Source organism: Oryza sativa, chromosome 5 (assembly GCF_034140825.1).
Source record: "Oryza sativa Japonica Group chromosome 5, ASM3414082v1".
In the NCBI taxonomy this organism is placed as follows: Eukaryota; Viridiplantae; Streptophyta; class Magnoliopsida; order Poales; family Poaceae; genus Oryza; species Oryza sativa.
Genome location: NC_089039.1, coordinates 10,826,451 through 10,843,904, shown reverse-complemented (window position 1 = coordinate 10,843,904; position 17,454 = coordinate 10,826,451). Strand labels below are relative to the sequence as shown.

Here is a 17,454-nt window from a genome sequence, read left to right as displayed (position 1 = left end):
GGCTACGGGAATCCGATGCTAGCGTTGGATTAGGAGGAAATGCATCGAGGGAGGCCGGCGACGAGAGGCGCTTCCGAGCTCGGGCGGCGACGGCGGACAGAGCACGGGAGGTGGCGGCAATGGCGTGGAGGCGAATGGGAGAGGAAAGGAAAGGGGGAAGCTTGGGTTTATAGGGGCGGCAATGTCGGTTTGGGAACCGACCTAAGGCGGTCAAAGGAGAGGGCTAGCGCTCGGCGGTCGCGGCCAAAGCGGCGACAGGGAGGAGGGAGGAGGATGACGCCGGCGGGAGGAAAAAGGGGAAAAGAGGGAGAGAAAAGGGGGATTGTCCCTTGCCTCTTTGGGAAAAGGAGGAGGGAGCGGGGGCGACGCGGTAGAGGGAGGAGGAGCTCTGCCTCCGTCCCTTGGCAGCTTGCGCGCGGAGTGGCGGGGGCCGGGCGATGACGACGGCGATGACGGCGGGGCGGTTTGGAGCGGGGCAACGACACGGGCGGCAGGCGCGGGCAGGCGCGGCAGAGGCTGACGGCGGCGGCGACCGGGCGGTCGGCCACCACGGCACGCGCGCGCGGGAAGCAACGGGCAGCGCGGCGGTTTGAGCGGCGCGGCTCGGGCACGCGCGCTGGCTCGCGGGGCCGAGCGGCTGCGCGCAGGGCAGCGGGGCCGGGCGGCACAGACGGCGCAGGCGCGGCACGGGCGGCGACCACGCGGCTCTCGCGCACGCGCGGGTAGAGCGAGGGAGGGGCGCTCGGCGCGGCTCTCGCGCACGCGCGCGCGGCGCGCGAGCAGAGCGGAGGGGGGAGGGAGAGAGAGAGAGAGAGCGCCGGGGAGGGAGGGGGAGATGGGCCGAGAGAGATTCGGCCCATCGAACCCGGGGGAGGCAAAATAGACTTTTGCAGAGGAATTGATTTGGGAAGGATTTGGATTCGGGATTGAACTCGACGATAGATCGGGGATTTGAGATCTGAGATGGCACGGACACTAGACAACAAGCAAAGAAACAGATTTCGTAAATAGAGTTTTTAAGAGATAGTTTTCCCGCTAGGCGCCACGACGGAACGGGCGCTACAAGACCTCCTCTCCTGATCACCGATGCACGCCGGTGAGCGGAATAAAGTATACTACGAGCGATGACGCAGTACAGAATAGGACACAAAGCCTTAGATTGATTCCGCATGTGTTGCGTGGAGGAGGGGACTTTATTTATATAGAGATATCAAAATGCTTGATCAGTGCGCCTGTATGATCTCCACTCTGCGTAAGTCACGCGTAACTTATCTGGACTCCACGCCGTTCCACGCATTGGATTATTCGGTGTGTTTCCAAAAACAAAATCGAATTTTCTACAGCAAAACAAAACTGCAAAAGGAGACCGCATGTGCGCAAGGGTGAGGAACCAATTTTAGCAGACCATTCGACGCGCACGTCGTATACGCACGCCGCCATGTCAGGCGAGGCGAGCGCGCATGTGTTCCCCTTATTCTCTCCACCTTATATGCCTCAAGTGACTAGGATAGCATCCTCGCTAATAAGTAGATATCCCTCTTCTAGAACTCCCCATGCATCCATCCTATGAGGAGGTGGATTTGTCCAAAAAATTAATCTTCGAATGGGCTACGACCTATTCATTAATTCTAACACAATCTCCTCTCTCCATAAAAAAAAATATAATAACAATATAAGATTCGACTATACATGTCAGCTTACTATGGAACTATGATAAGTGCCCGTAAATTTTCGACCAAATTACCCGTAAATGCCACCGCACTACCACTTCAATCCCTCCCTCTCCCAGTCTCCCGTACCGCTTCACTCCATCATCCCCCGACGCCCCCGCATCGCCGCTTCACCCCGACACCCCGCGCGACCTAGTGCGCAACGGAGGGGGAAGCGGTCGTCGTCGTCGTCAGCGGCGGCGGCTGCGGTGCACCGGCGGGAAACAGGTGGCGGCGCACCGGTTTCCCCTTTCTGTATCGCCCCCCCCTCCTTTCTCCTTCCCCATCCCTACGAGCAAACGCCGCCGGCACACGGGGACTGAGGGAGGCGGCTGCGGGCGAGCAAGGAGACGCACCGGCGGCTGAGGGCGTCGGCACACGTCGTCGCGCAAGGTAGCTGACGACTCCGCACGAAGACCCCAAGCGACAGCACACGGTATCCCCGCTCCCCTCCCCAAAACCCTAAAATTCCACCCCCACCTCTTCCCTTCAAATTTGCATGATTTCAGTGTGATTCATTGAATATTTCTGTTGATTAGTTGCTATTATGCAATGCTCAAACGTGAAATGATCAGATCTGGAAACCTGTCCTTTATGTGTGTGAAATATCAGACCTGAGAAGTAGAGACCAATTATCTAGTATCCCTTTTCCTGTTTAGTGATGTACAGACTAGTGTGCATTGAACCTTTATCTGAAATTTTCAAACTATGGTTTTATTAAACAAACAAGCAGCCGTTCAGATAGAATATTGCCAATTCTATTGTCAGCCAACTGCACGTTCAGATAAATTCAGAAGAATTTCTATTGTTGTAGACCTGAATACACTGATTGACAGATACAATCATACAAGCGCTAGTAGTTGTATCCTGTTCTGTTCTGAATTTGCACTGACACTGATCATGTGGAGAATCAAGCGATGGAATATGGAGAATTAAGCTGATTGGAATGACTACAACACTAGCAGATCATAGAATATGATTCCCATGTTTGGACAATTAAAATTGTCAAGATATCACATAACTGAACTAGGACTTACTAGTATTGCCCTTCACTTCATGTGCATCTAGGCCTTCTGATTCCATTATATTTTTTCTTTCTTGTTTGGCTGGTTTTCTATCAGTTCCACTGCCTCTCATTAATTGAATGGGAAATATTCCGACATATGTATTTTTGTGTGTTGATTTGTTGAAAGAGATTACTTGGATAAGTTTTTTGGTAGTGATCTTGTGAATTCTGATTATTGCGATTTCCTTTTGCTCTGACTGAGAGATTAGTGTTATATCACGTTGTTACAAGCTATGTAACTATGTTGCTACCATGATGATTCTTTTACCAGTTTGTTTATATTTGAGCTGATATGCATACATTACTACTTGTGTCATTGTTGCTTTTCTTCTTCAAAGCTTAATTTAAATTGTGGAATTAAGATTGATAACTGACTCTAATTCACCTTTTGATGCAACAGAATTGGTGTAAGCAGAAACAGTCCACAATGACAACTCCACTCCCTGTCAGTGCTGGTGATGCTTCACGAGTCCTCTTCACTGGCATTCGAGACCACACTGACATCCTCATCGAGGTCCTCCTTCGGCTGCCACCCTGGTCCCTCTGCCAACTACGCTGTGTATGCAAACTATGGCTAGAGCGGACAACATCGTCCACCTTCCTCTCTGCCTATGCTGAACGTCATACCACCAACCCTTCAAACTGGTTCCTCCTGGACCGAACAATCTTTATTGACACTGCCCCCACACCCCGAGGCCCAATACGTGCACTGCTTCGCAATTCTGAACCACCAAAAGTCTCATCAATCATCACCTCCTCTCGCATGTGTTCCATTCACCGGAAAGAGTCCTTCTATGACCAGCTACCCATGGTTGTCAGCTACAGTGGTGGCCTCATCCTGCTCACTGGCAATGAAAATAACTACTATGTCTGCAACCCATTCACTGGAGATACTTTCCTTCTACCAGTTCCGAAGCCCCAACTCCGCAATGCTGAAAGCTTGGGCATTGTTGCTCGGGATGGTGAGTATGTGGTTGCTGAACTCATGATGTCCTGTCTACGTTCCTTCTCATCAGTAAATGGCCGTTGGGAGGAGAAGCCTCTCGTATGCCCTCAATTCTCCAGGGGTGACATGGTATTCTCCTCTGGTGGGATGCTTCATTGGGTTGATCTCAACTGTGGCATACTCTCCTGTGACCCATTTGCATCAGAACCAACTGTACTTTTTATCAACCTGCCAGAGGCCAGTGGAAGACCCACCCGTGGCCTGGATGAATGGATCCACATGAGGTATGTTGGTGTCTCTGCTGGGCGGTTGTGCTTCTTTGACATTGATGAGGATGATGGAGAATCTGGGTCAATGAGCTTGTGGGCACTAGGTGGGAACAGTGGTGAGTGGGTGTTGGAATACAAAGTGGATTTCGAAGATCTGTGGGAAGATGAAAGCTATGATGATTATTCGCTGGATGAGGATGAGGTTCCATTAGTTGGCTTGGTTGACCCATTGAATGAGCACAGTGTGTACGTGATTTCTCAGGACTGCCTCTTCAACATCGATCTGAAGACAAAGCAAATTCTTAATTGTACAGCACAGACTAATGCTGGGAGGGAGGTTGGATCTTCTCCTCCAATTGCTTGCGTGGTGCCCCCTTTACCGCACTTGGTGTCTCCCTATCCGTCATGTAATAGCTCTCTCTTGATTTTGTTAATCTGCTTGAAGGATTTGCTCTTTTATATATATAAAAAAACATGGTAACATTTCTAGCATATATTTGAACAGGTTTAAGGAAAGAAGCAAGCAACAGTGATCCTCAGGAGGCAGGAAGCAGTGACAAGCCCCAAAAGTCTGGGAAGGGCAGGAGAAGGAAATCGAAGACGTGATAAAATGAAAATTGAGTTCATGTCATCGGTTTTATCATTGATGAGTTGAAAAGTATCTCTACTGATCATGTGCGGTCCTAATCTCTTTTAAATCTCATATGCAGTGTGTTGCAGCTCTGTTGCATTTCCTTATCAGTTCAGCTAAACTTATGTATCGTTTGAACCTTTTAGCGTCATATGTATCGTTTGAACACCTCTTTGTTGAACGAAATGAAGACTAAATTTGACCTGAAATTGTTTGCTAACTGAAGTTCTATGTACTTTGGTCAAGTTTTTCTGTGTGTTGCGAAGGCTAGGCATTTTGTTTATATCGTTACTGTCTTAAGCTACTACATCCATTTCAAATCAGAACCGTTTCAATCTGGTGCGATGCGGTTGTTGTGCTTTGTGCAAACTTACACCTGTTTCTAGTATTAAAATACAAATAAGGTGGTGTTTGGTTGGAGGGACTAAAGTGGGGCTAAACTTTAGCCCCTCTCACAAAAACATAAGTTAGGGACTATGGTAGGGACTTATGTTTTTGTAAGAGGGACTAGATTTAGTCCCTAGTTCCCAAACACCCCCTAAGAGTATGATTCTCTACACGGAATTGGTCAATCAATCCCTTGGAAAATTTCACGGTTAGGCCAAGTGCCAAAACAAGGAAAGAAATTGGATACGTATAAATAATGTGCGAGAAATACATCTACCCTATAATTCACCAACTTATTCTTACACCTACATTACTCATTCATCAAATCCGAAGGCTCATATTTCTCTGCCCCGATCGAACGATCGAAATCAGGTCCACCTCTCTTCCGCGTCCCCTTTTCCACGTGCGCGTGCTGCCTGTCACGGCATCCGTTTCGCCGCACATCACGCAACCCTACTCTCCCAACACCGCACCGCCGCCCCTCGCCGATTCGCTCCGCCGCCTCCGCCATCCCGCGCCGCCGTTGCACCCCCATCCCGCGCCGCCCTCGCCGATCTCTTCCCTTGCCTCCGCGCCGTCGGTCTGCATCCTCCGCGCGCCGATCTCCTCCCTCGCCTCCTCGCACCGATCTCCTCCCTCGCTGCCGCGCTGAAGAAAAGGAGCTGCATCGCCGGTCGCCTCTCCTCCTCAAGACCACGAAGCGCCGGTTCCACACCGCCGTTCTTCTTCGCTTTCTCCGCCACCGCCGCCAGGGAGAAGACTCCGCCCTCCGCCATGGCGCCATCGGCAGCAACGTCAGCGAGGTCGTCTTCAAGAGCATTTGATTGGAGGTCAGTTCTCACAGCAAGCACCTCGGCTCTCTATTGCTTCCCTCAGGTAAGCCACATTCATTCTACCTATGAACAACGAGGAAATTTCATCAGGTATTTCCTTCCTATGTTAGTTTTGAGTCCTTTCGAGTACATCGGTTGCAGTTACTTCGCAAATTTCCATCTAAATTATGAATTATATCATTTGATTTTTATAGCATTGTTTTTTATCCTTTGCATCAAGTGTCAGTGATGAGTTAAAATCACTCGAAGTTTGAAGTTTGAGGCTTCAGTAAGAAAAGGAGTAGCATATATAAAAGATGGGGTAACTATAAAGCAAAGATCCAATTTCACACTATACATAGTTTATGCTCTATATACTAAATAAAAGGGTTTCTTTTCACAGCATTATTACAGAGTGTTTCTGCTGCTACAATATTGGGAAATACATGGAGACTGAAATCTTGGAGATAAATTACTGAAGAACCGAACTCTATTTGTGAGTATCAGTGTAGGGTTCCTGTTCTTTTAACCTTGAAGGATCTCATTTGTAACAGATTTTAAATTCAGTCAACATTACTTAAGATGATTCAGAATAATTTATACTCTGTTTGGATTTAGAATAATTTATTACCTGGTAGTTTTATCTCAGAATTTGAGAAGGCATCCAAGTGCGTTGCAAACATGTGGCTATAATTAATCTGACGCTCAAACATGTGGCTATTATTATAAAGTTTACTGTACTATTCCATTCATCCAATAATGTGCATCCACTACTTAATCATTTGTACATTTTGATTTATTATTGTACAATATAGACAATGTACAGTGCACCAGGGAGGATGACCGCGAACGGTGTGAGCTCGATATCCAAGGGCGGGGCTGTAATGAGGAGGTATACCCGTGGACCATGACGGAACGGTGTGTGCGGCGGATGCAGGCAAGGAGGGAATCGCGCAGCTGGTCAAGGCAAGATCCCATCTCTCTCTGTTAATCACGATATTTTGAATTTAAAACATTTATGTCTAATTTATTTGCTTGATCCCATCTTCTTGCAGGCTACAGCCATCCTGGGTGTTCTTTGTGCAGCACCTCTATATATATTCTTTCTAGGTAAAATAACCCCTAATGTTCACTTTCCCGACATAACCTGGTTTTACTGTTTGTAGACTGTAGCTTCTTGTTAGATCTCATGTCTCTGATTAATTTATTTTTGAACATATCAGCAAATTATACACGTGTTACTGCCAAACATGTTTATGATTTTATTCAGTATATCTCCTATATTTTCAAACGGTCATTACTATTCAACTATCGCTCTTCATATTAAAACCGTGAGGGAAAACAGTTAGCCTATTAAACTGAACAAATCATATTGTTTTACATTGTTTCAGATAAATCTTATTTGAAGTTATCCTAATGATATTTGATCTGAATTTAACTTTACAATTGGTAATGTAGCGACTAAGCATCGCCCTTAAAAGTATCATTGACAATAATGCAGAATTGTTCACAAATCTGACCAGTTTGTCATCCTTAAAATTCTTGCAAGACAAATATGGTTTTGTTAGTGTCCTGCAATCTGAAGTAGTGAACTGAAAAGTTTTTTGTGAGGGGGTAGCATAATGAGTTCATAAAGTTGTCATACAGCTTTGTTATCTCCCTCTGCCAGTCTGCATAGTACTCTTGTTTGATGCCTAGATTTCTGAGAGGATTCAACGAATGTAACTTCAGATTGTGCTGCTCCTCTGGTTGTAGAAAAAAGATTAGTTTAATTTAAATGGATATTAATTTAATTCACTTGGATAGAGTATATTTACTCATAAACCATTGTCATCTTCAATTATATTCAGAAATGTGTTTCAAGACTTATAGAGAAACACAAGTTATCACCTCAGAATGAGTTCATAGTTTCTGTATTTAGTTTCTATAATAAATACCCTGCTAACATGTTCTGTTTGATACTCGCATTCGTATGGATTTGCATGTGCATGAATTGCTAAGTGTTTTTCACATGTGCAGAACAAGGGCAATTTACAGCTTTGGTCCATTAGAGGGAAAAAGGTGATCAAGAAGAAAGCGGGTGAGAGATGTTTTATTGTTCTCAACTTTGAGAAACTGTCAGACAAAACATGCCTGATTAAAATAGTCATCCTATGGGAATAGCCTTAATGAGCACCAGATAAATATATATTATATAGCTCATTTTGAGAGTAAATTGCATGGGTTGTTTAATCCGTTACACTCTTCAGTACTGATTGATTTGTAAATACCTGTCCCTTATATATGCACTTTTGAATGACTGGAACCACATTAAATTGTTTCGGGTTCAGATGTTCACAATATGATATCCATAACTATAATATAAATAAATGAATCTTTTAACGGAATCTGTTATGGGATATTTCTATGATCGATGCCATCAGATGTCATGCCCCCTTTAAATTTATTTTACATGTTGTATGCAGGCAGTATTTCCTGGACACTTCAAAATGATAGGGAAAATTAGAACTGAGAGGGGCAAGGGATTTCTATCATTGTTCTGCTTGGGAACAAAACTGATCTTGTTGACAAGAGGTGCGTGGTTCAGAAATTTTCTTGTTTTCTGTAGCCTTTTCCTGTTGTCTTGCTTATCTGATGGATTTTACTCACTGAAATTGGGATTCAGTAAATTGAACAGAAAACACATAACTACATGGTCTTCCCTGTTGAAGCACATCTTCCATGGGTCTGTAACAGCTCAGCCTACTCAAGGTTGGTCGTGATCACAACTTACATTCACATTTTCAGCATGGTTTTCTCCTCTATTCCTAATCACTGACCTCATTATTTTCTTTGATGAAAACTCTACTTGTTTTTTGCAAGTTCTCTCTGTTTTATTAATTTGATATCTAAATTGTGTTTTAGGAGCCTATATGAAATTATAAAATTATGGTGTGTAATATGAACGTATCAATAATTGTTTTTCATGAAACTTCTAACGAACATTTTTCTGTATCTTTTATATATTTTGCCCGTACGATTTATTCATTATTTCATAAGGATCTGTTCGTCAATGCGAACTCAAAGAATAAACAATCTTTGTTGGTAAGTAAGTATACTGGGTATGCATTGATATGGAAAAACTTTGAGCAAACATTTTTTTTTCACTTCCTTCGAAGCGTAATACTTCAATGTTGTGATTCTACTCTTCAATCTCAGTAGACGATGACAAGCCAGAGAGTTTCTAGAGCCAATGTGTGAAACATCAAGTGCTTCAAGTTTTAAGCTGCAGCAGCTTTTGCACCACTGCACCAACCTGTTTGTAGCATTTAGACATCACTTGCTTGGATGCCATCCTCACACTGTTGTATATATCAGATTATTTTTATAAAACCATTAAATTCCATTTACCTTCTTTGTACTTTAAGATTTGTGAATATGTTTTCTCCTATATTTCTGAGGCTGTGCAAACTCATTTTAGATATCAACATGTCTTGAGTAAACTAGCCTTGCACTGACCATGTCTGCTCGAATGAATTGATGATGCTCGAAGTATGATGGTGTATGATGGTTATTATTGAATTGATCTATATCAAACAGTATGAGTTTCACTACTGGTCAAAGATGGTGATAAGTAATTATCTGTAGGGTATTTATTATATATTGTCGGACACGTCTATTTTGGACCCATTTATAATGTATATACAAAAGGCTGATAAATGTTTATACAGCTCTCAGTGCTCTCATTTTCTTGCATGATTTTAAAACTATATTGTGCATTGTAGTCTTATCACAAAACATATTTGTATTTTTTTGTTTGATTACGTTATTAAATATCACCGTAGCGTTAGCACGGGCTAATTACTAGTAGTGACTAATTAATCCTTTTTTGCTTATGGTAAACTAGAAAGAGGGTAAATTTCAGATATCCTAGGTTTTGCGTATCTCGGTATCTGTAACGCAGAACCATAAGTTCAATTTATATTGATTGATGTATGAGCTACCTCTTTTCTTGAGCTTAGGTTCTATAGGCCAAGCGGCATCTCTGTTGAGTATATGAGGCAATGAAACACTTCCTCAGACAAAAGACCCAGTTAGCATATCAGTTTGATCCAAAGGGGCCAGATCCAAAGTAAATACTACTTCTGTTTTTTAATAGATGACGCCGTTGACTTTTTCTCACATGTTTGACCCTTCGTCTTATTCAAAAAATTTACGTAATTATAATTTATTTTGTTATGAGTTGTTTTATCATTTATAGTACTTTAAGTGTGATTTATATCTTATACATTTGCATAAAATTTTTGAATAAGACGAATGGTCAAACATGTAAGAAAAAGTCAACGGCGTCGTCTATTGAACGGAGGGAGTATAACATTGTCAGATATACTCGATTTTGCGTCGAAGACCAGCAGACAGCTCACAATAACAAGACCGAAATGGCAGATTAGAGAAGATGAACAGATTTGCGTTGCAGGTCTCTTCGTACCCTTTTTTTTTTAAAGAAAAACACTTTTTAGGGTAGACGACCAGCTCCTGCTCAACAAAAACAGAGCAAAAGCAGGGGAAGTGGAGAAAAACAGAGGAAGCAGCGAAAACGGGAGAAAGAAATGTCACAACTCACAAGGGCTGAAAACGGAACGATAATTTCCCCTTTTTGTAAAACTAATATAATAAAAATGATATCTTTATCGACTGTTATCTTTTTTAAAATTTAGTTTTTTTAATTCTTGTCAGCATCGCATTGAAATTTTCATAAATATGGAAATTTCTCAATCATTTTCGACCGTTCTCATAAAAAAAACCGTTTCTAATAATTTCTGACTGTTTTCATCTCTCTATATAAGATTGCACATGATTGATTAACAATCATTATTAAAGGTTGTAATTTAAAAGGCATGTACAGCTGTGCCTGTGCCCTTCAGCTAATGCTGTTGTATTAAGAATGCAAATTCGACAACTCTCTCTTTTTTTTTCTTTTTTCTCTTTCTTTTTTTTGGTTGCAAATTTAACAACTCTTTGCTGCAGAATTATTCTATTCGTGTGAAAATGTCGAAATAATCCTTGGCAGGACTACCTTGTTTTATTCACCATTCAATTTTTAATTTTGTTTTGATCTTCTTTTCGTGATAAAAGTTTAGCAAATGGCAGTGTGCAGCCTTTAGTTGGTGGAGGTTAATGGTTTACTACCATTATCTCTTCTATTATAAAATTGATGATGTTTTTGCCGGTATTTTGGTATGACATCCATGTGTGAGTCGGGTTTTAGCTTCGTTCGCTTTTGGAAACATAGAAGGAGTCGAATAAGAAATCACTTTAAAAAAACTCGCATGATCGGAGTCTTAATCGTAGCTCATCATTTTCTAGAAAAATATATATCCAAGCTAATTCTTACAGTAAATTTCACTTTAACTAAAACGTATAACAATAATAAGATTAAAACAACTTTTACCCATTGCTACACACGGGTATTTTTTCTAATCAGATATATTACATGATATGAACTCACAAATAACTATTCACGCGCTCGCTCCTCGCGTTGCCCACGCGTGGGCGACTTAGGGAGAAACACTAGTCACCACCCTCCCCATTCTTCTCCGCCGCACTGCCGCTGGAAAGCCGAGCGGCATGCTAGGAAGGCGGTGGCGGGGCCATAACCTCGGCGACACTCGGCCTCAAGCGCGGGGGAGACGGAGCAAAGCTGATGCAGCGGCGGCGTGCCCCGGTGTGGGTAGCCGCGAATCTGGCGACGGCACAACCGGATCTGACCCCACGTGATGGGATCTGGCAGCCGTCGAGCCACCGGCGATGGGACCAGGAGTGGCTCAGCGCTGTGTGGAGCAGCGACCAGCGGCGGTGGGAGGACATCCGGCACCGTGCCGTGCGGCTAGTGATGGCGGGAGGTTGTGGGACGTGGAGAGGCGTGGTCGGCGACGCTGGGAGGCCGCGTGGCGCGGAGAGGCGTGACTGATGACAGCGACGGTGGGCGGCTGGCAACGGTGGGAGGCTGGCGCTGCGACGCGTGGCTGGTGGCCGACACACAACGGACATGCGACTGTCGGTGGTAGTGGGTCGATGTGGCCTGGTGAGTGGTAGCCGGTGGCCGGCAGTGATGCGATGGCGGCAGGGGGCTTTGGGATTAGCAACGGCGATGCGGACGGACCTGAGGTGGTGGTGATGTGGGCCATCCGTCGAGGCGACAATGATGGTGGAGCTGTGAGTGGGTGTTGCAGGCCTGCGACGAGCTCCAATAATCTAGACAACAATCCTCTTGTGGCGACGCCTGGCCACCACAAGATGGCCACGTTGGGTGGGCTAGTGTGGGGGAGAGGGGATCTATTCTTCTCTCTCGCCCTCTCCCTCGGCAACCCAACTGCGTGGAAGGATTGGGAGCACGGCCAGATGTTGAGCTCTTGCTTGATGGCCTGCCGGCGACGAAGCGCTGGCGCGGTGGCCACTCATCGAAGGTGTGCAGTTGGTGGTGGCCACTGATTTGCAGCCAACCTCGACGCAGGAGGGCGACAAGATTAAGGGTGAAAGCCCAGCCCTCAGGCCAGCAAAGGCGACGCCCGCGGACACCGTTTTCACCTTGGGGCGTTGTTTGCGTGAACTTTCCTGCTCTCTCCGAAGGAGTTCTTCAGGTGAAAACCATGTCATGGCTTCTCAGGACGAGCGGCAGTGGCACTCAGTGTTGCATCCTTGTTGGAGGCATCGTTTAGAAGTTCATCTCCATCTGATTGTCGTGTTTTGTGTGTTCTCCAATGGAGGTTTTGGTCGTAGATGCATGGCGTGGATGCTATTTTTTTTCTTTTCCTGACTATAGCCTTCAGGGCTGTAGGGTTGCAAGTTTTTCATGTTCTATCAATACAAAACATCGCGCTGTCTTGTGCGTGTTGTACCTGGACAACCTAGCAGTGCTCGTATGACTTGCTGTATGCACTAGGTTTGATCGTCCTGATCGTAATTCAGATTTTTTATCCTAGATTTTCCAAAGGGTACCTATCGGTACCCACTTTGGTACACATATGTGCATTAATTGGAACTAGTTGGGTGGCCCGCGCAATTGCGGGGCTAGCACCAGTATAAAATTATCTATTTTTTACATATGATTTTATTTTAAATTATTATTCTTGTGTTTCTAATTTTATAGTTTTTAAAAGTCACGCCAGTCGCTACACCTCACTCATCTATCATCCCTTTATTTGCTTACTCGATCTACCACTACTTCTATTCATTCTTTTTAGAACTTTAAAATTAGACCTCAGTAGATTTTAGAGTTGATTGTCTAGTCAAACATCGCCAATGTACTCTTTTACGACCCGTTCGTTGCCTCTTCCTTGATCTTGGCTAGCAGGGAGGTAGCTGAAAACTCCTTCTGTTGGAAGGTTCTGCGATTCCTTTCGTTCCATATCTGCCAGGCGAAGCGACCAACAGCATCAAAGTGCGGAGTGCCTTTTTAGATGTCTCTTGTATGTTTGCGGTGTTGCGATGTTGCCTGCAGACAGAAGAAAAGTTTTTATTTAAACCTTTATTGACCTAATGAGTGAACTACTTGAGGTTGGAACATCGTCATGGCAAGAAGCAGCCGGATAATTGGCTTCTTTTGAGGTTGTCATTCTAAGAGACCTGAATTACCATAATTCTAGTGCAACTAAACGTAAAACTCTACATCGCGCCTCTTCTATGCAGAGCAAGGATGCTGTCCATGTATAGTAAATGCTGAATTCAACTAGAAAACAAAAAGGTGAACTAAGAGAGACAAGAGAGAACTCTTGGGGAAGAATAATTATTGAGTTGTCAGAATAATTTCATCCGGTAGGGTTCATTTTGTGCATTTTTAATTGATGCAGAGACTCGTAGTGATACAACTTTTGTCCCTGCCCCACCCCACACAGATATAGAGAGATAACTCTTAAAATTGTACTGATTTATGAGAAACGCCTAGGGGTTTTTCGGCTAGCTCCATAAGGTGGTGGGCTAGACGATCTGGTTTCGAAGCCTCACCCCTTCTAATTAATATTTAATATTAGGTCCTACCCTAATATTTGTGTCTTTTAACTGTACTGATTTGTAATTCCAGTCTCAAGAAGGCACATATGAGATCCAATTCAATAGATATAGAATTAGGGAAAATAATTTGAAGTATCGGATTCAATTCTTGGGTGCATATTGTTTATCATTCTATTATATTACAGATAAATGATACATATATATCGTAGATATTTTTTAAAAACAACAGTGCATATAGCGTAGAACTTCGAAGAGTTGAAAATTTTGCTTGAAATCTCCATGCTATTCTGTATTAAATGTTTAAGTCGATGTTACAATTGGTCGTATACATCAGGTTTTCTGAAATGTACTTTCAATTATGACTAGCAGAATGTACGCTTCAATATTTCTTGAGGTGCCTACATGTCGATATAGTACGGTTTGAAAAGTTTGAAATGATAGGGGAATCAACAAGCATGAAACGTTTGAAGGAAAATCTAATCATCGATAGAGACAACTTGGAAAAACCAATGCAACTAAGCACCGTGCCATGGCGGAAAAGTGGTCAGAGAGTATTTGCATTTGTCTATCGTCCAGCTGCCTTGTCACGTTGCCGTCTTCCCAGAATTTTGATTGTGTAGTGCTAACGCTACAGATGCAGGATGACAGGACCCTATTCTAATTCGAGTCCATGAAACGGACCACAGACAAAGAACTTATTCTACCTGTAGATCCTCTAAGACTTAAGAAAGATATACTCAAAAAGAGCAGACTAAAACTGTGTTTGTGATTGTTTGTGCTGTGTTGTATACCTATGTTTTTATGTTGCTATGGAAATTAATTTTTTTGGGTCAATAGCCAATATAATCCTTTAAGTTTTGCTCCAGATTAATTTAGTATTAGATATTTCAAATTATTTAAACAAGTGCTTGAAATTTATCATGCAGCTTAACATATAGTCTTCGAAAAAAGGAAGGTGGACATGCCCGTCATTCTTGCATGCAGGATCACGTTTAAATGCCCCTTCTACCAGACATAGAAAAAAAATGATATGTGCGTAGGAAGGGATGCTAATAAGGCTGGAAATACTTTCCGTTAATGTTTTCTTTTATTTTTTCCCTTCTTTTTCTATGGTATATATGTGAGGGGTAATTTTATCATCCTTAATTTAAAATGAGAATTTAGACTATTTACTTAAAAATGTATCTAAATTTCTAGTGTAAAATTTGGTACCTAAAAGTACTAAGTGCTCAAGGTACTCTCAAGGTATTTTTTCAAGGATCGTAAAATTCCTCAAATGCGAGGGTAGAATGGACATTTAAACATTCATCCCTCATATGTGAGGGTAAAATGGATATTTAAACATTCATCTTGCTTGTGATTTTCGGTAGGTTTAAGAAATATACTATGTCAGATCCAAAATTTTTGGGACTCGATTAGATATAATGAAACATCAAGGACTAAATTGATCCCCTAGTAAAACTTTGAGAACCATACTACTCTCTCCGGATTGATAATACTTATCCTTTTACACAAGGGCAGTGTCTCTAAAAAAATAACTTTGACCATTATTTTCCATTATAATATGTATAAAAGTGTTAACAAATATATATGATTTTGTTAAAGTACTTTTTAAGACTAATATATACATGTAGTCACCATATTTGAAAGACAAATATTTTAAAAGTAATTCATAATCAATTATTCTAAAGTTTGACATCATCTTTGTCTAAAACGACATGTATTATCAGCCCGGAGGGAGTAGTTATCATCCAAAATTGGACTATAATTTTTTTCAGTTTGTTTTACAATTTTAATTATGACCGTAAACAATGTTATCCAGCTTTTAGGTCACTCCCATTTGTTTATTTTATGATTTTAGAACACAACTACTTTGTATTATCAGTTGCAACATAAATTACGTTTACCAAACACCAAAATATAAAAAGTTGTTGCAGCATATCAGTCTATCAGATTACTTTTTTCGAATGATCCGCATAAGATAATGCGAAGATTCATATTGATATAGCAGAAAAAAAAACAAGATTACAACCGAAGAATGTCATAATCAGGAAAAAAAAAGAAAAAATACCACTCCACCACATCCAGGCTCCAAACAATCTCTCTGAAGAAGCACTGGCACCAAGTCAGCTGCCGCTGTGCGTGATCTATCTGATTACAAAGATCAATCGCAATTGCAAACGGATCTGCTTATGATTACTTAGCAGACCCAACTCCAAGGTTTATGATTTTTTTATTACGGTATTCCAAGTTTGTGTACACATCGTTTTGATATGGATCAAACAGCTTTCTTTCCTGCTTATCTTCGGGCCTGTTTGGGAAACAAGGACTTAATCCAAGTCTCTGTACATTGGATGTTTGGACACTAATTTAGAGTATTAAATATACACTAATTCCAAAACCTATTCCATAACCTTAGACTAATTCGCGAGATGAATCTTTTGAGTCTAATTACGCCATGATTTAACAATGTGATGCTACAGTAAACTTTTCATAATTATGGATTAATTAGGCTTAAAAAATTCGTCTAGCAGATTAGCTCTCATTTATAAAATTAGTTTTTATTAGTCTATGTTTAATACTCTAAATTGGCGTCCAAACATCCGATGTGACATGGGCTAAAAAGTTTTAGCCTCATCTGAACACCCCTGAAATATTGGAGGCAATATTCTTATAATAAAGATTATTTCATTTCACCTATTTGCCATGTAAGGCAAGTAATTGGTGAAATAGGTTCACCTACAGTATTAAGATGTACTCCCTCCGTCCAAAAAAAAGACAAACCCTGTGTTTCCATGTTCAACGACGTTTGACTGTTCGTCTTATATGAATTTTTTTTAAATTAGTATTTTCATTGTTGTGAGATGATAAAACATGATTAATACTTTATGCGTGACTTTGTTTTTTTAATTTTTCCATAATTTTTTTAAATAAGACGGACGGTCAAACGTTGGACATGGAAACCCAGGGTTTGTCTTTTTTTTGGAACGGAGGTAGTATAACTGTAGGTATTAACATTTTTGGTTGCTTCTATATCTACGTCACAAAAAGTTTAAATTATAGGCAAAATTTGCTATATGATACTCAACATTTGTGTAATTTCCTGGTAGACATCGCAAAAATGTGTCATGATTGAAAGACACCCTTAAAAAAAGGATAATTTCATAGAGAACACTTTCGGCTCAATTGGATAAAGAAACTCTTCAAAAAGACTGAATGTCCATAGTGTCAAAGGCCTTTGAGCTAAGGTTGAAGTAAAGATGGAATACGATGTATGCTGGTGATATACTTGGGCTAATGTCAAATTTAGAGTTGCATAATTTTTGAATTTTCATTCTAAAGCTATATTTGAAGCATGTGATCTTAGGGGCATTCTTGTCTTTTTTTTAAAAAAAATATTTCTCCTATTGAGCCAAATTTAGCAAATTATCAGTTTTTTAATGCCTCTCAGCTGTGGCACGTTTTTCGATGTCTATTAGTAGCAAATTATATAAATTTTGGACGTTTTGCAGTAAAATTTGCCTAAATTATAATATCACATCTCACCAGCAAATTCTCAATTTGATTTGTTATGATGGATTTGACATTTTTAGGCAATAAATTAATTGGTGGCGCTAGACCACGCGCATCAACGAGTTGTGATAC

The 17,454-nt window shown here is 41.9% G+C and overlaps 1 protein-coding gene and 1 long non-coding RNA gene across 7 annotated transcripts; both read left to right on the top strand.

The window, feature by feature from the left end:
- The first annotated feature begins 1,797 nt into the window (after positions 1-1,797).
- On the top strand, positions 1,798-4,830 carry LOC4338253 (putative F-box/kelch-repeat protein At1g15680). The gene is made up of 3 exons (XM_015781884.3): positions 1,798-2,145; positions 3,176-4,397; positions 4,496-4,830. Exons 2-3 carry the CDS (start codon positions 3,203-3,205, stop codon positions 4,594-4,596), a joined length of 1,296 nt encoding a protein of 431 aa, XP_015637370.1. The 5' UTR covers positions 1,798-2,145; positions 3,176-3,202; the 3' UTR covers positions 4,597-4,830.
- A 604-nt stretch (positions 4,831-5,434) lies between these two features.
- On the top strand, positions 5,435-9,209 carry LOC9266338 (uncharacterized). 6 transcript variants are annotated; one of them, XR_010741657.1, is made up of 9 exons: positions 5,435-5,838; positions 6,068-6,142; positions 6,224-6,316; positions 6,636-6,786; positions 6,876-6,930; positions 7,840-7,900; positions 8,286-8,394; positions 8,486-8,571; positions 9,022-9,209. It is a non-coding gene; the product is annotated as an uncharacterized lncRNA (long non-coding RNA). The 6 variants fall into 6 exon arrangements; XR_010741655.1 differs by having other exon boundaries at positions 9,019-9,209; XR_010741658.1 differs by having other exon boundaries at positions 6,062-6,142.
- The last annotated feature ends 8,245 nt before the right edge of the window (positions 9,210-17,454 follow it).